General features: G+C 48.5%; 1 protein-coding gene across 1 annotated transcript; it reads right to left on the bottom strand.

Annotated features, from left to right (window-relative positions):
- Nucleotides 1-4,332: 4,332 nt before the first annotated feature.
- RTP3 (receptor transporter protein 3) lies at nt 4,333-6,898 on the bottom strand. The gene is made up of 2 exons (XM_055413272.2): nt 6,744-6,898; nt 4,333-5,053 (listed from the first exon to the last, which is right to left on the bottom strand). The coding sequence occupies exons 1-2, from the start codon at nt 6,896-6,898 to the stop codon at nt 4,333-4,335; spliced, it is 876 nt and encodes a 291-aa protein (XP_055269247.2).
- Between the last annotated feature and the right edge of the window lie 11,637 nt (nt 6,899-18,535).

Raw genomic sequence — 18,535 nt, 5'->3', positions numbered from 1 at the left:
ATGTACTCTGCATATAAGTTAAATAAGCAAGGTGACAATATACAACCTTGACGTACAACTTTTCCTATTTGGAACCAGTCTGTTGTTCCATGTCCAGTTCTAACTGTTGCTTCCTGACCTGCATACAGGTTTCTCAAGAGGCAGGTCAGGTGGTCTGGTATTCCCATCTCTTTCAGAATGTTCCACAGTTTATTGTGATCCACACAGTCAAAGGCTTTAGCATAGTCAATGAAGCAGAAATAGATGTTTTTCTGGAACTCTCTTGCTTTCTCCATGATCCAGCAGATGTTGGCAATTTGATCTCTGGTGCCTCTGCCTTTTCTAAAACCTGCTTGAACATCAGGGAGTTCACGGTTTACATACTGCTGAAGCCTGGCTTGGAGAATTTTGAGCATGACTTTACTAGTGTGTGAGATGAGTGCAATTGTGCGGTAGTTTGAGCATTCTTTGGCATTGCCTTTCTTTGGGATTGGAATGAAGACTGACCTCTTCCAGTCCTGTGGCCACTGCTGAGTTTTCCAAATCTGCTGGCATATTGAGTGCAGCACTTTCACCGCATCATCTTTCAAGACTTGAAATAGCTCAACTGGAATTCCATCACCTCCACTAGCTTTGTTAGTAGTGATGCTTTCTAAGGCCCACTTGACTTCACATTCCAAGATGTCTGACTCTAGGTCAGTGATCACGTTATCGTGACTATCTTGGTCGTGAAGATCTTTTTTGTACAGTTCTTCTGTGTATTCCTGCCACCTCTTCTTAATATCTTCTGCTTCTGTTAGGTCCATACCATTTCTGTCCTTTATCGAGCCCATCTTTGCATGAAATGTTCCCTTGGAATCTCTAATTTTCTTGAAGAGGTCTCTTATTTTTCCTATTCTGTTGTTTTTCTCTATTTCTTTGCACTGATCACTGAGGAAGTCTTTCTTATCTCTCCTTGCTATTCTTTGGAACTCTGCATTCAGATGCTTATATCTTTCCTTTTCTCCTTTGCTTTTCGCCTCTCTTCTTTTCACAGCTATTTGTAAGCCCTCCTCAGACAGCCATTTCGCTCTTTTGCATTTCTTTTCCATGGGGATGGTCTTGGTCCCTGTCTCCTGTACAATGTCACGAACCTCCGTCCAGAGTTCATCAGGCACTCTATCAATCAGATCTAGTCCCTTAAATCTATTTCTCACTTCCACTGTATAATCATAAGGGATTTGATTGAGGTCATATCTGAATGGTCTAGTGGTTTGCCCTACTTTCTTCAATTTAAATCTGAATTTCGCAATAAGGAGTTCATGATCTGAGCCACAGTCAGCTCCTGGTCTTGTTTTCGCTAACTGTATACAGCTTCTCCATGAGTAGGCCTTAGCACCACTCATAATTCTTAGGGAAAGAAAGCAGCAGAACCCTGGTACTGGGACCAAAGAAGATACAATGTTACATAGATGAACTTGCCTTGACTGAAATTCCCTAGGGGGACAGAGAGGACCCAAGGCTGAGCATGCACTGGTAGAGGTGTGGCTTTGAGGGGAGGAGGGACACTGTCTGGTGTTAGGATTTCAGTCTTTACTAATCAGCTGCTACACCACAATCTATTTTCACTTGTAACTGGTCAACCCCAGGTAGCTCCTGTAACTCAGGTACTAGTGATGAATTGGTCCAAAATAGATCTGGTTCTCACTGAGAGCACATTTACTCTTGTGACTTTCTGAATATATTTGGTAACCTCCTGAAGGGACTGGTAGTCAACACTGGAACTCAAGGAGCCGGGACTGCAAGGCCAGCTCTTTTACAAATGCACTGTACTGTCCTGAGAAAAATCACTTCACTTTGGGCGAGTCTCATTTTCCCCACCTGCAAAAAAATAGAGGTGGAGAAGACAATCTTTAAGGCTGATCCCCACTTTAAGATTTAATGATTTGCCTTCCACTAGGAACCCCCTTCTTAAAAACAATTTTAATTTAAAAATTCTTGATTTTGTTTTTTATTTTTGGCTGTGCTAGCTCTTTGTTGCTGCCCAGGCTTTTTCTCCAGTTGTGGTGAGCTGGGGCTACTCTCTCGCTGCAGTGCGCGGGTTTCTCGTGGTGGCTCCTTTTGTTGTGGAACATGGGCTCTAGGGCACGCAGGCTTCAGAAGCTCTGGCATGTGGGTGCGGTAGTTGTGGCTCCTGGGCACAGGCTCAATAGTTGTGGCACAGGAGCTTTAGTTGCTCTGAGGCGTATGGGATCTTCCTGGACCAGGGATCGAACCGGTGTGTCCTGACCTGGCAGGTGGATTCTTTACCACTGAGCCATCAGGGAAGCCCTGCACCCCTGTTTATGTTAATGATCCAGCATGCCTTCCCCACCTCACTGGTCACCCAGCTTCCAGGTGTTTATGGGCTGTGGGACCCCCTCGTTTCTCCTACATGCTTGTTCCTTAGGCATGTGTTTGCTTTGTCTTGTCCTGCTATTCAAATCTCATAGCAGCTTGTTTAATACAGGCATGCAGACCGTGCTCAAGTCTGTGAAAAATTTACCCACACATTTGGATTGTGTTCCCAGTAGTTATCTCTGTGCTGAGTTCTTACAAATATTATTTCTCATATTGCCTTGGAAGATTAAACTTACATCATAAAAAATTGCATTGTCTAGAAATGCAAATCAAAAGTACTATATCACCTTACACCATTAATATGGTGATTACATATTAAAAATAACAGAAAATAAATGAAATAAATGTTGGCTAGAATGTGAAGAAATTAGAATCCTTATGTTGGGATTGTAAAATGGTGCAGTTATGGAACAGTTTGGAGGTTCCTCAAAAAATTAAAATATAATTACTGTATGATCTTGCAGTTCCACTTCTGAGTACATATACAAAAGAGTTGCAAGCAGAGTCCCAAGAGATGTTTGTGCACCCAACTTCACAGAAGCACTAGTTCCAACATCCGAGAGATGGAAGCAACCCAAGTGTCTATCAACAGAAGACCGGTTAAACAAAATATGGTACATACATGGAGTGGAATATCATTCAGTCCCACGAAGGAAGTGAAACCCTGTCACATACTACAGCATGGGTGAACCTTGAGGGTATTATGCTAAGTGAAATGAACCAGTTACAAGAAGACAAACAGTATGTAATTCCACATATAGGAGATATCTGAAGTAGTCAAATTTAAAGAAACAGACAGAAGAATGTTGGTTAGCAGGGCCTAGGGGGAAGGAGAAAGGGGGAGTTGTTGTTTAATGGCTACAAAGCTTCCGTTTTACAAAGTGAAGTAGTTGTAGAGGTTGCCCTGGAGGGAGCAGCCTGCAGGCTGGGGCTGGACCAGACCAACCCTGTGCTTGCGGGAACCATTGACATTAATGAGGGGGGCAGACAGATGGAGAAGCGGACAAGGGTAAGGGAAAAGGAGCATTTGCTGTAAATGACTTTTGCTTTCATTTTAGCCACATAAATGGAAGGATTCCTGTTTCTACATTTAAAAGAAGATGTGAGAATGAGTCTTAAAATGGTTCTCAGTAATCAGAACAGCAAACTTGTACAAAAACAACTGGATTTCAGAATCTTGCTGAGAATCCATGTACAGGCTTCCACCCTTGGTCCTTCAGAGCAGGGTCCCCCCCACCCTGATGATTTTGATTGTGCCACCCTGTCAATGAGAAACTGAACACACACGCCAAATGGGTGTGTATTTATTTATCACATCACTATCCCATTCTACTAATAACATACATTACAAAACATGTGACAAGAAAAGCAAAGTACAAAGAATAAGTTAAATGGACCTTGGAAGAATAACTGCTGACCTTGGCGTAGCTTCCTGCCTTACCCCTCAGCTGTGTGTTAGCTCCTCGGTGGAGACCTCTGACCTAGAACCTGGATTTTCAGGCAAATGCTTTCAGCAAACACCTCCACAGACTGACAGCAGAGGGTCTGTGCGAAATTTTCTGGTAAGAGGGCCCCCGGGTTGCATGAGGTTTCCAAATGGTTCCATGGGCCATAAACGCCCCAGTCTCAGTTCTGTAGAGAATGAATGAAATTGCAGTGTTTTTGTTTTTGTTTTCAGTTGAGGTGAGCTTTACATTACATTAACCGTTTTAAAGTGAACAGTGCAGTGGCATTTGGTGCATTCACAGTGTTGCGCAGCCACCACCTCTAAAATATTTTTGTCACCACCCCAAAAAAACCATACAGATTATATAGTTGTCCACCATTTCTCCTTTCCCCGTCCTCTGATTGGCATCCCTAAATCTACTTCCTGTCTCTAGATTTACCTAACCTGAGTATTTTGCGTCAGTGGGATGATACAGTAGATGACTGTGTGTCTGATTTTTTTAAACTCACCCATCAAGCTTTCGAGGCTCAGATAGTGACTTTTACCACAATTACAGTTATGATGATGATGATAATTACAATTAAAATTAGGATGAGACTGCAGCAACCCTTGCCTATGCGCCTGGGATGCTGGGCTGGGGGGGAATAGAAGCTCTGATCGCAGGAGGAATCCTGGTCTCTTCTCTCCGTCTGGAAGCTGGTGTTTGTTCTTGGGCTCCAGGAAGTAGAGAGGCTCTCAGCTGGCATGGGCTCAGGAAACCATGAGCTGGGTAATACCTTCTTTTCCTTCACTGCTTCCCCTCTGGTGCTTCCACGCGCGGGAGAAGGCATTTCAGTGGTGATCCCAAGGGTGGGCGAGCTTATTGTGGGGAATGACAGGGTTATTGGTGACTGCACGGCCAGACCTACGTCACTCTGGACACAGAAGCCCTGCAGACATGCCTCGCAGTTGTCACTGTTATGTGGCCCTTTGAGAGCAATGTCCTTGATCATAGGACTCTTCACGAACTTAATTCCTTCTCTATAGCATTTCTTCAGAATTTGCAACACCAGGTTGTTCAGGATCCTTGAGATGTTCTCTTCTGTGAACTTGGGAACCTCAAACGAAGGCTGGGAGCACTTCTGACATCTCTGGGCAAAGACTCTCATCTTCACCTGCCCCCTGGATTCCCTGTCACTCCAGTGCATGTGGAAAAGGACCTGAACTTGGGCGGAGGCCCAGTTTCGAGAACACAAGGAACACTGGAACCTGTGGAGACAGAAGACAAGACCCATAACTTGGCTCAGTGTGACCAAGCTGTGGGCTGTGTGGGAAGGACACACAGAGACGTGATTTGATAGGGGTCGTGGGTTACCGGGGAAGAAATCCTGAGCCTCATGTTCCTATCCCCATTGTGCCACCGACATGCAGTGTGACCCACGGGTGTGTCTGCCATGAAAACAGCAAATCACAAACCCTTGGAGCTGGAAGGGACTTTGGGCAAATTCCAAGTCCAGTGTGGTCATTTTAGAGATGAGGCATACCCTGGAAACGTGTCATGCCTGGAGACCCAGCAGTGGAAGAGCCAGGACTGGAGCTCCAGTCTCTTGACCGCAAACCGAGACTTCCTCACGTGTAGATGTAAGTGGATCAGAGGCTACGCGTGCAAGAGCCCCAAGAACCCTGAACTGGAATCCACAAATAGATACAAGTGGACGTGGATAAATGCTGCAATCTGAATGTTTGTGTGACCCCCAAATTCCCATGTTGGGATCTTAACACCCAAGGCGATGGTGTTAGAAAGTGGAGCCTTTGGGAGGTGATTAGGATGTGAGGGCGGAGCCCTGGGGAATGAGATTAGTGCTCCTACAGAAGCAACCCCGCAGAGCACCTCAGCTCCTTCTGCCACGTAAGGACACAACAAGAAGCCTGTGGCCCAGAAGAGCAGCTGGCACCTTGATCTTGGACTTCCAGCCTCCAGACGGTAAGCAGTGAGCTGAGATTCTGCTCCGGTGCTCCTGGCCCGGGAAAACATGCACCACCAGGAGAGAATAGCTCTGCTTCCTCTGCCTGGACCCTCTCCCGGAAAAGGGATTGAGCACGGCCCCAGTTCCGGGAGAGTCCCAGGCCCCCACCCTCAATCCTTGAGGTTCCACTCTCCCAACTGGAAAAGAGAGGGCTAGACTTTGAATGACCTCAGAGGGTCCTATTTTAAAAAGACTCCATCAGACTTCTGCAGAGGATAGGAATCTGCCTGCCAGTGCAGGGGCCATGGGTTCAATCCATGGTTGGGGACGATCCCACGTGCCTCACAGTGTCCAAAGCCCATGGGCCACAGCTACAGAGTCCCTGTGCTGCAACTACTGAAGCCCGCGTGCCTACAGCCTGTGCTCTGCAGCAGGAGAAGCCCCTGACAAGAGCAGTGAAGACTCAGTGCAGGCAAAAATAAATAGAGAAAATTAAGTTTAAAAAAACAAAAATGAAAAGACTCCCTCAGCTCGGAGTAGAGAGGGGCAAGGTTTGCTGTGTGCTGCTCAGCTCTCTGCCGCCCTCCGCCCCTTCTCCAAGGGGGTCTTTGCACACATGGCTTCTCCCTGCAGACTCTGTGTTGGACCCCAGGTGTCCCCTAAGCAGGGAGCACGTGCCCTGAGCCTTGCTCATCCAGCTCTCGTGCGGTTGAGCGCAACAGCCTCCGTTCCTCCCCTTCTCTTTTCCTAACTGCTTCTCACTCTCACAGCTTGTTTTTTCTCTCTCTGGGCATTAGCTCAGTCTTGCTTTCACTTTGCAGTTCAGTGTAATAAGGAAAAAAGTTTTAATGAAGCTAAAGCATATTGGATTATGGGCATCTTCCTGTAATCTCCAATTTACAAGCATGAGCAGAAGAAAAGTAATGAGTGTATGAAGTAAGAAGAAATGAGCAAGAATTTTCTGGAATATTACCATCACACTCCCTACTCACCAGGCGAAGGTCCACTGCTGGTATTGTGCCCACCCTGGCTTCAGGATGTTAGGAAGAAGGCTTTTGTCCAGTGTGAGTTGCCATGTGTGCCACGGCTTCATCTCCAGAATTAATTCCTGGAACACTCGCTTCCACACCTTCATGTCCAGATCCATCTCTGCCGTCGCAGTGAGCTGGGTGTGGCAGTGTCTCCCTGGCTCTGACGGATCTGGAGTGCGACGTGAGGTTTCCTACTTTAGAAGAGCTCAGATCCACTCTTTCCTATGTCCCTGGACTGGGCTCCTGGACCAGGTCTTTGCCTCAGGGACAAAGGTCAGTTGGTCCTGGCTCAGTTTCAAGTACGTGACGTGGCTCCATGGGGGATTTTAAAAGATGTGGAATATGTGGCTTCATCCAGCGAAATATTACCAAAGGAGTGCCCCGGACTCCATCGGGAGGGGCGAGTCTCAGCCTGGCTCTGCTGTTTGCCCACCTTTAACTGGGAACACACCTTTCTATCTCCAAAGCCCTATTAGTGGTGGCGACAGGCTCAGCTGCCCTTTCTCATTTTAACATTGAAAGTCCTTGTCGACTGGGCTGCTGTCCTCAGAATACGGGAGGAGCGACACAAAGCAAGACACGCATCCAGGGCCCTCCTCCGAGCGCCTGTACCTCTGCATCCTTGCTCTGTTCCATACTTCCTTGCTTGTGCCAAGCCTCTGTGGGGCAGTGTTTCACAGACACTAAGCTGTCCCTGGTGGCTCAGAGGTTAAAGCGTCTGCCTCCAATGCGGGGAGACCCGGGTTCGATCCCTGGGTCGGGAAGATCCCCTGGAGAAGGAAACGGTAACCCACTCCAGTATTCTTGCCTGGAGAATCCCATGGACGGAGAAGCCTGGTAGGCTACAGTCCATGGGGTCGCAAAGAGTCGGACACGACTGAGCGACGGAATGGAATGGAACGGAAGCTGTCCAAGCCTACTCTCTCACTCACTGGAGACAAAAGCTCTTGCAGTTCCTGTGCCCTGGAGATGAGGCTACAAGGTCCCCACGAGGGTGGGAGGGCATGACCACACCCTGAGGTGCTTCATCCCCTACTTCCTTCAGGAGAGACCCGAGGTACCTGACTATAGAACTCCCTACCTGCTCTGGCCATGAATATGGAGACCCCCGAAGTGGGCAAAAATACTGGAGTGGGTTGCCATTCCCTTCTCTAGGGGATCTTCCCGACCCAAGGATAGAACCCAGGTCTCCTGCATTTCAGGCAGCTGCCTTACCATCTGAGCCACCAGGGAAGCCCCTTTTTCCTCTTTTGAAGCATCTTTGTGTTTTGAGTTTTATTTTTCCATAATTCTGTTAACATTGCAAAAAAAAAAAAGTGAAAAAGCAAACAACCATGATTTTTTATTTATTTGGCCTCACCAGGTCTCAGTTGGGACACATATAATCTTTTAGTTGTGGCATGTGGAATCCAATTCCCCGACCAGGGATCGAACACAGGCCCCCTGCATTGGGAGCATGGAGTCGTAGCCTCTGGACTACCAGGCAAGTCCTCTATTATTTTTTAATAAATGTTATCATTAAAATGTCTAACACAGCCCTCTGTGTTAAAGAAATTAAACAAGGAGTCCGTTAGAATGAGGTGGTCATGCTGCCTTGGTAGCCTTAGAAAGCAAACTGAAACCTCAGCCAGAAGTAACACACTGGAATCTGAGAAAATGAAACTTAAGAACAACCAGTCACAAGCAGCCAAGTAGAGTTTGTCATATTAGGCCACCGCACAAGCTATAGCCAATCAGATAATTTCCTTGTTTAGCTTCTGTCTTCTCTGTAACAGCCCCCAGCCCCTGTCCATGGAGCACACCCAAGCCTCTTCAGTTTAGTGCTGTCTGATTCCAGCTGATATATGCTCAAAACCTGGAAAATGTTAATGTGCCTCAGTTTATCTTTTAACATGTCTCTTCCCCAGCAGTATGCATGTGAGATTCATCCATGTTGTGCCATGTCGCCATAATTTTTTGATTCTCAGTCTTACATATTCCACTGGATGAAAATTGCAGCGTATTTGTCCACACCAATGTTTGCTTATTACAAATAATGGGAATGTGTGTATTCTTCAGGTATGTTTTCTCATGCCTTTCCGCTGGTGCACGGTCAGGGTGTTCTCTTGCTCTGTTCATCCTCTCCCCCATCAGTACCTGCTTCACCTGTACCCTGCTTACGTGACTGAACTTCCTACACTGTTGTCTCCACTCCAGTTGCTGATTGTTCTTATCAAAGGTGTGGTGAGGGGTGTGCCTCTCCATTGGTTTCCCTGGTAATTAATGAGCCCACCTGACGATCAATCTTCCCCCTGGGAGGAAAGCCTGTCACCACCTTCTGCCTGCCTTCCACCACACAGGGTGCGGTGTTGCTCCTGGATCTTGCTTCAGACAGGTAAGCTCTCCCATCCATTAAACTGCTGGTGTCTCTGTTCCCGACTCCAGGCTCTTTCTTTGGTATTGAGGTGGGGCAAGCACAGGCCTTGTAGGCCTGTGGGGCGCAGCCTACCAGTTGGGTAGATACACCAGTTTTTTTTTTTTTTGAAAGTTTATGAGTGTTTAAATTGCTCTAATCCTCACCAGCACTTGGAATTGTCCAGCCACCAGCCTGAGTCTGCATGTCTCATCTCACTGGCCTTGGTCCCAAGGGGCCGTAATGGGGCAGCTTTCTTAAATCAGGACACGTTCCTCTGGAGCCAAGGCTATCCTTCTCTCCCACAGGGAGTCCTCCTGGGGCAGCAGAAGAGTTAAAAAGATAATCAATAATATAAAAATAACTCTAAGACATAAAGAAACTACATAGTATTATAGGGCTGAGGGAGAACGCTGAAGAGAGGACAATCTTGCAAGGGGTCTGGGTCTCCCTGGAGAAGGTGTGGTCAGTCCGGGGATAGCAGAGATGGTCACCAGGGGCCACGGGGCCAGGAGGCCTTCTGAGCGCCTGAACCGTGTGGAGCCTTGCCCTGTGCTGCAGCTCAGTGTGCAGCCCTGGGCTTGGAGAGGAAGTCTGGGTGCCAGCGCAGAGCAGGCCACACAGGCTGCGCGGGACTCCTGGGTCTGTGTGGAGAGGCTTCTGGGAAAGGTCAGCACCAGACCCAGGCTACAGATGGGCAGCCCAGACCGCCTGCGCTCAGGCCCACCCTGCCCTCCCGCCGCCAGCGCTGGAAAAGGCAGGACGTCTTTATTCTGCTGTGTTCCTCCAGCTCCCCCTACTGAGAAAGCTCACCATCACGCTCCCTCTAAAGGAATTCCAGCTCAGAGCACGCGCTGACCGCTGATGGTGCATTCTGAGCTGGGAGGCAGTAAGCTGATGGTACAAACTGTATACAAGGGCGTGCCAGGACCCCACTGAAGTGGCTGATGGGGAAAGGAGCTGATCTGAATCACTGGAGCAAACAGTGTTTTGCCTGGAAATTATAAGGCTAAAGATGAAAGGAGTTGGAACGCGCGTACTCTAATTGTAACTGGTAAACGTGTTTTCTCGAGGGCTGCAATTCCAAAATCGCCTCACAGGTGTGCTGGGATAGAAAAGAAGTAGATGGATGATAGAAGGTTGTTTGTACCGCAGGAGAGGGAAGTTACATGCCAGGAAGGAAGGCTGGAGTGAACCCTGAGGACGGCTTAGATCGCATGCAGCTCAGTGCGCACTCAGCTGAGTAGATCCAGAAATAATGTGAGTACATCTGTGCACGTGATTGGCACGCATTATTACCTTTGGTGCCTCGCCCCGTTGAGACGGGCCAGCAGCAACAAGAACACCCGGTGCTAAGACTTTGGTTTCTGATTCTCATTGTCCAGTAAAAGGAAGGAAGACTCCTTGGTAAAATAGCTGATTGTAGGCTTCGGCAGGAAACATACAAGATCAGCCTGTAGCATCTTGTGGTGCCAGAAGATAACGAAGTTCTTAGAAAACAAAAGGATGGGGCCATGCCAAAAGGATGCGGGAACCAACTTGAAACAGATCCCAGCTGGCCAAAGCCGGGGCTAACATTTCTCTAATGGGCCAGACACTGTGCCAAGTTTTTTTATTTTTTTAAATCGAATCTTCTCTACAGCCCTGGGAGGTTATTACTCCCATTTTAGAGATGAGAAAACTGAGGTTCAGAGAGGTGACTTGAAAACGCCTCTCCTGTAGCCCAGGTGTTGGAAGCTGAAGGCTGCCATTTGTCTTGTGGCTGGTTTGGGTGGCCACCAAGTTCCAGGTGACTGGACCATCTGAGACCATCCCCTTCCCAGCCATGACATCATTTCTCCCTTGGGCCATCCTCCCCGCAGCCTGAAAAGGCCCTGCTGTGGGTGAGGAAGCAGGAAACCAGGCTGCTTCCTTGTTCCTGCCTGGCCTGAGGGTGGGGGTGGGGCGTCTGTCTGTGCGGCTTCCAGGGGCTGGGCTTTCCCTACAGAGCGGCTGGCCCCACGTGGAGCACAGCTGCTGTCTGAAGCAGCATCTGCTCTTCACAGAACCCAGACATCTCCCTCCTCCCCCTCACTTCTAGAGGACAGGCCGGCCTTCTCCCCTTGTCCTTCCTCTTCCTCGGCTGTGACAAGCCTTAAAGGACTCCGAGCAAGGTTCAGCAGGGCAGTTTCTCTTCTAAGACCTTTATGTGGAGGGCAGCAGCTCTGGTGTGTATCTCATTGATGTCCTCCCAGCTTCAGCTCAGTCCACTGCCTCAGCCCGCCACCCCCTCATCCTCACCTCCCTGGCGCCCAGGATGCCTTGGTTCCCAACCAGCCAATGTGAGCCACAGTTAACACGCTGCAAGTGGCCAGCATCACAGCAGTGAGCCCTGACCCAAAACTTTGGGGAAGACGATGTGGAAAGAACCATTTTACAAGTGTGACTGCCAGCACGCGTGGGAGCAAAGGTGTCAGTCAGCATGAGTGGGTTCTGTGAAGAGGCTGGACACAGGGAGGGCGTGGCTTGCTGGCTTCCTAGGGGACAGGTACCTCCTGTAGTCCTCTCCTCTGAGGGTGCCCCCTCCTCACCTTAGGAGCCGCACCCCAGCCCACTGGGCTCAGCCCTGACCTTCGCACCCCTTAGTGATTGACATTAAGCCCATGGTGGTCCCTCGCTGCCAGCAGCAGGAGAGGCAGGAAGGACAGGAACATGCTGCGTGGCACGGCTCCCTGCTTCCCACCAGTTTTCCTTCTCTGCCCCACACTCCATTCCTGCTCACGCTTGCTTGGAGAGCTCTGTTTCCCTCCCCTGTGGACACTGTCTTGCAGCCCTTGGGGCTGGTCTGGGTGGGCCCAGAGCACGGCCAGAACCCAGGGGATCAAAGCCTGGAGCCCAGGCAGCAAACCTTGTCGTCACCCTCCAGGCTGCCTGCCTCTGACTCAGCCAGCCTGCACCCCTGAACTCTCTGCTTCCAGCTTCCTGGATCCCTGTTCCAGCTGAGCACAGGAGTGAGGTCCGGCTTGATCAAGAATTTAATCCACAGAAAGAAAGGAGGAAGGCTGGCTCCCATGGGGCTGACTGGGGTCTGGCCGGGGAGGAAGCATGGCCTTGGGCCAGGGCCGGGGGTCATGGAGACTCTTTCCAGCTGGGAGCTTGCTCAGCAGCCCCCGAGAGCATGGAACAGTTGGCCTCTCTGCCCCAGGGTGGCAGGTTCTTGCCCCGCTGGATTCTGAGGTGGGCAGGGTGGGGGCGGGAGGTGAGACAGACTGTGAAGCTGGAGGTATCAGCCCTTGCTGGGAACATTCGGCTCGATGTTTCAGTTGCTTCCTTATTCCTCCTGTGGCCCCCTTTGATGTCCCTGCTTCAAATGATGTTCACAGCGCATTGTGATCAACAGCAGTGTGTTGGGGCCTCCGGAGTATGGAGGCTCGGTGCCAGCGTGGGAGGAAGGTACACTCTGCCAGGACATTCCAGCCCTTCTCGGCACCGCCTTCCCAGCAGGGACACAGAGTTCCCCAGGGGAGCGGGGGTGGGGTGAGGATAGCACACAGCCCCTGGGATCTGAGGCAGCCTAGATGGGCTTTGGTGTCACCATGCTCCCAGGCCTCGGTGTCCTCATCTGTGAGATGGGCAGAATGATGGGGGGACCCACCTTGCAAGAATGGCCGAGGATCCGAATTGTGCACACACAGCGTCCAGAACAGCGCCCGGCACTGTGCTCAAGGGTTGGGCAGGGTCTGCCAGGCATGCTTGTTTCTTTTTCTCTCCCTCTCCCGCATTCTCCTCTCCCTTCACTTCTTTCCCAGAACCTGTACCCAGCTCAACTCCATCGTACTGTGACTCAAGTAACCACAACTTTTGTCCGTTGGCAAATATCCTCCCTCTTCCTCTCCCCTGGGCTTTCCTGGTGGCTCAGATGGTAAAGAGTCTGCCTGCAATGCAGAAGACCCAGGAGGCATGGGTTTGATCCCTGGGTCAGAAAGATCCCCTGGAGGAGGAAACGGCAACCCACTCCAGTATTCTGGCCTGGAGAATCCCAGGGACAGAGGAGCCTGGTGAGCTACAGTCCACCGGGTCGCAAAGAGTCAGACACGCCTACGACCAGCACTTTCTCTTCACTTTCCTCTCCCCTATGGGCTTCCCAGGCGACTCTGGTGGTAAGGAACCCAGTTGCCAAGGCAGGAGACTTAAGAGATGCAGGGTCAATCCCTGAGTCATGAAGATCCCCTGGAATAGGAAAGGACAACCCACTCCAGTATTCCTGCCTGGAGAATCCCATGGACAGAAGAGCCTGGCGGGCTACAGTCCATGAGGTCTCAGAGTTGGACACGACTCAAATGACTTAGTAAGTTCTTTCCGCCTTCTCTCATCAGCCACTGTCACAGGTTGTCATTTGAGGGAAGGAGTTGTTTTTCTTTTTTAACCTTTTTATTTTGCCTTGGAGTATAGCCGGTTAACAAACAATGTTGTGATTGTTTCAAATTCAGTGATGGCCATCCACTTTGATGATATGAAATCACTCACCTTGTGAAATGGCAAATGCTACAAATCAGGGCTTAATAGACAGTTGTTTTTTAGTGATCGTCTAGAGTTAGACTTAAGAAAGTGGCAGAGAAAAGCCCCATAATGCAGATTAAACTAATGCATGTGTCATCTCCATAGTTACAACATTGTAAATAGCACAAAAAATTGAGAAAATATTTTTCCAGCACTGGAAAATGCTTATGTATCTGATTTAGGAAAGATGTTGCTCACATCATTGACAAATAATTGAAGTTCTGTCATGAGTCTAGTCTTTCTCTTTCATCTTGCTCTTTAACATAAAAGAAATGTATCAAACAACTACGTTCCCAGAGCCAGTTAGTAAGTACTTTGTAGCCCAGCCCTGGTCATGGAGTGTAACTGTGCTTCAACTCATACTGCCCAATGGGTCTCCAAGGGGAGTTGTACCTGTTTATATGTTCGTTGGTGGGGTTTTAAACAAAATGCAGCTGTACTTTGTAGTCATATCTCAGGCCCAGCAGTTTCCTAGAAACTAAGTCCATGATTGAGCAAACTAGCTGACCCAGTCTGGGTGAGAATTACACGCAATAGATTCCATAAGCAAACGGTACTTCCGTAGGGCCACTTGCTGATGTGGGGCAGGGGAAGGGTGGTGGACCATAGGAAGGAGGCGGTGATGGAGGTGCAACTGCTCGGCTTCCTGGAGGGGGCTGCACTCGGCTTAATTTTAATTTTTTTTTATTGTAATTCCCCCATTTAATATTTGTTTATTTTTAATTGGAGGATAATGGCTTTAAAGATTGTGTTGGTTTCTGCCATACATCAACATGAATCAGCCATAGGTATACATCTTTTTCTTGAACCTCCCTCCCCCTCCCACCCCATCCCACTCCTCTGGGTTGGCTCCGAGAATCTGAGTGGGGAAGGGAGGCTGCAGGCATCAGGGCAGGGGCAGCCCGTGAGCACTGCGGGGCAGAGTCCAGCTGGAGCATCTTCCCACAGACAGGGGCAGAGGGCGCAGAGCAGGGGGTCAGCTCCCCTGGCCATCGTGTCCCCACTGTCTGGGGCTCCTGTCCCGTGTGCATCGGCCACCTGGCCCACCTGGGAGGAAGCCCCAGCTAGGCTGTCCCTGGGGCAGAAGCCCCGGGTGAGGAAGCTGTGCTCTCCTCCTCAAGGCTTCTTGAGTTTAATTCATTGGTTTAATTCTCACATCTTATGGATCACTGCCCAGATCTGATCTCAATAAATCCTTTAGTGCCCTGAAGTCTGTGGGCAACACAGAGCAGCCTGTAAAATGATGAGTAAACATTGTTCAGAAATGCATAGAAACCCTTCGGGGGCTTGGGAATGTGCCCATTGTTCTCCCTGCAGCCAAGGTGGACGTTTCCTTCTCTCTCACTCTGGGAGAGGCCATGATGTCGTCAACGGTCATTACAAAGCAGGGTTAGTCCTGAATCTCCCAGAGGCAGGCAGGCTCTGTGCTAGGTGTGGACCATGAGGAGAAACCCTTCAACCCCGCTGAGTCCCTGTGCAAGGAAGGCACCCACATGCATGGAACAGTGCAGATGAGCCAAAGGCTTGAATGGGAGACAGTCTGCACTCCACTGTTGCAGGCGAGGGTAGGGCAGGGGCAGAACGGTCAGGGGGAGCTCAAGGGGGCCATTAGGGAAGTTGTCCCAGACTCCCAACATGTAAGAATGAGCCATCGACATGATACAGAGTGTTTCATGAGCCCCTGGAGCTGGACACTGTTTTGGGTAATTAGGCATCAGCATTATCCAGGAGAAAATGGATCCGTGGCCCAAAAAATAATTTTAAATAAAGCTCCAGACCTCTCTGCCTTTGGTCCTTGTAGGATCAGCATATTCTGGGCAGCTACAAGTCAGGGAGCTTCCTCTCTCACAATCCACCTGGAGGTCCAAGGATCTGTCAATACGATGGTGCCCAGGATGGAACTTCTGGTCCACCTACTCTCGGTCTGTTCCATCCATGGTCTTCCCCATTTCAGTTAATGCAAGTTCATCCTTTAGCTTCTCAGGCCGGACACCTTGGTGTTGTCATCTTCCGCTCCTGATGTTCACATTCCATATCCCCTGGAGATGCAGCAAATCCTATCATGTCCACCTGTAAATCAAGGTTCAACTTGTCTTGCCGCTTCCCTGCTGCTGCACCCCAGATGAAGCTGTCTCATCTCTCTCCCTGATTATTGATGGTAACTGTCTGCTTACTTACTTGTCTGTTGTCTTCGGGGGCTGGGACCAGGTCTGGTTGACCCTTGTGACCCCAGCCCTTGACAAACACCCAGACCACAATAAATGCTCCTTCAACTGAAGGAGACTTCCTCTTCCCTCAGTGCAAGGAGTCAGGAAGCCAGATTCTACCTAACCCTACCAAGGCGGGTCTAGGGCTATGGGGTTAGAGACCCCATTTATAAAATAGCATCAAAGGAAACATTTAGCCCCGAGAATGTCTGATTTTTTTTTCGGGGGGTGGTCAGGTTATTTCATAGGTGCAACCTCGAGCCAGAATATTTCCAAATATCCTGAAAATTGCTCACTTCCCCGACTCTTTCTTCCATTTCCAAATAGCCATCAAGTTCTGCTTTGTGTAGCAGGTCCCCAGGCTTTGTTGCAGGTCCACCAGTTCTTCATTCTGCGAGTCATCTGCACCTTTAATCCCTCATCTTGGCCCCGGCATCCGTGTGGCATCCCGCTGCTGCTTTCTCATCAACGTGCCCCTTCCCGGATGACCAGGGAAGGACGGTTCAGAACTAGCTGACCGTGGACTCACTCTCAGTCCCTGGTACTCTCCATGGCCCCTGCAAAGCACATCACCTGTCCTTAGTCACCAATGTAGTGACCCTCTGCTCCTGGGGAAGTGGCCAAGTGGCCACATGGACTCTGGGAAAGCTTCCCTTGTAGCCCAGAGAACTCTGGAGGAATCAGAAAGAAGATGTGGAGCAGAGGTAGGGCCTGAGAGTCAGGAAGCAGCTGGCTAGGAGACAGATTAGAAATGCCAAGATGAGCCACAGAAGCTGCCAGGAGGGGGCTGAGAATTAATAAGTGAATTCAATGAGGTTGCCAGATATAAGGATAATGTTAAAAAATAGATTGTATTTGTAATACTAGCAATTATTAGAAAATGAATAAGATTCAGAAAGTTAAAAAAAAAGGATGATCTCGCTAACATAAATGTTGAATGAAAGGAATCAGAAACAAAAGAATACATACTGTATGATTTACACAAAGTTCAAACATCAGTTCAGTTCAGTTCAATTCAGTCTCTCAGTCGTGTCCGACTCTTTGCGACCCCATGAATCACGGCACGCCAGGCCTCCCTGTCCATCACCAACTCCCGGAGTTCACTCAAACTCATGTCCATCGAGTCGGTGATTCCATCCAGCCATCTCATTCTCTTGTCTTCCCCATCTCTTCCCACCCCCAATCCTTCCTAGCATCAGACACTTTTCCAGTGAGTCAACTCATCGCATGAGGTGGCCGAAGTATTGGAGTTTCAGCTTTAGCATCAAACATAGGCAAAAGTAAACTATAGTGTTAAAAATTAGGGTAGTAGTTTTAACTTTGGGGATAAGAGAGAAGGTCTTGGTTTGAGTGGGGTATAAGGGGGCCTCTGAATATTGGCAGTGTTTTATTTTTAGACCTGAGTGGTGGTTACATACATGTTCTTTTTGGGATAATTTATTGAGCTCTACATTTATGTTTTTATACTTTTCTGTATGAGAGAGTTTTTTTTTTTTAAAGTTAAAAAAAAGAGTGCTCGGCCAGCTTGAGTAAGTGATCCACAGTTTAAGTTAGTTGACTGTAGCCAAATTAAAAGAGCCATGTGATTCAAAGGTAGCCCTTTGCAGGACAGTATAAGAGGGGAAGGGAGAGACGTGGGGGAGGTGACAGCCAGAGAAAGTGATCTCATTTCATGGGGGGTCCCCAAGGAATAATGGTTTCTTATTCTGTGTGTGTTTCCCCTATATCTGAACATACACACCTTTACTCAAAAACTTGGCTGCTTGCTTTAAAACTAACTGGGTTCTTATTCAAAGTCATGACTTCATTGTTGTTTGGGAAGAACTCAAGCTCCCCATTTTTGTCTCTTTGACCCGTTGATGATTTAGAAGTATGACACTTGGTTTCCAATTTTGCACAATTTAAATTCTTTTAAATGGGTTGAGGTTTGGTTTGTGTTCCAGGATGTAGTCTGTCTTGGTAAATGCTCTGTGGGTACTTGAGGGGAATGTGTTTTCTGCTGTTGGGCGGTGTTCCACAAATGTTGATTAGATCTTGGTTGATGGTGCTGTTGGGTTGGTCCTTACACATTGCTGATTTGCTGTCTCCTTGTTCTATCAGTTGTTGAAAGAGGAGTTTGATGCTTCTGACTATAATTATAAATTTATCTGTTTCTCTGTTCATTTCTTTTTTTGAAAAATATTTATTTATTTGTCTGTGCCGGGTTTTTGTTGCAACATGCAAGATCTTTAGTTGAAGCATGTGGGATCTAGTTCCCCGACCAGGGATCGAACCTGAGCCCCCTGCATTGGGAGTGTAGTCTTAGCCACTGGACCACCAGGGAGGCCCCTCTCTTTTTATTTCTAGAGCTCTGTTTTTTGGTGCATACACGTTTAGGATTGTTATGATGTCTTGATGTGTAGACTCGTCATTATGTAATATTTCTTGCTGCCTGTAATAATGTTCTTTACTCTGATTTGACTTTATCTGATATTAATATAGCCACACTTTCTTTTTTTTAAATTACTGTTTACATGGTATATATTTTTCCCATGCTTTTACTTTCAACCTAGCTATGTTGTTATATAGTTTAGTGAGTTTCTTGTAAGCAGTCAATGCAAGATTATTTTTTCAAA

This window comes from Moschus berezovskii, chromosome 24, assembly GCF_049115385.1.
Source record: "Moschus berezovskii isolate FMDL1 chromosome 24, NW_MosBer_1.0, whole genome shotgun sequence".
In the NCBI taxonomy this organism is placed as follows: domain Eukaryota; kingdom Metazoa; phylum Chordata; class Mammalia; order Artiodactyla; family Moschidae; genus Moschus; species Moschus berezovskii.
Note: the sequence above shows the minus strand (reverse complement) of the source record. Positions and strands in the feature narration are given on the sequence as shown.

Excerpts from the sequence above, each read along its gene's own strand:
- RTP3 (XM_055413272.2), bottom strand. The coding sequence starts at position 6,898 with ATGGATCTGGACATGAAGGTGTGGAAGCGAGTGTTCCAGGAATTAATT. Across the intron at positions 5,054-6,743 it reads CAGCAGTGGACCTTCGCCTG|GTTCCAGTGTTCCTTGTGTT; the intron begins GTGAGTAGGGAG and ends CTGTCTCCACAG.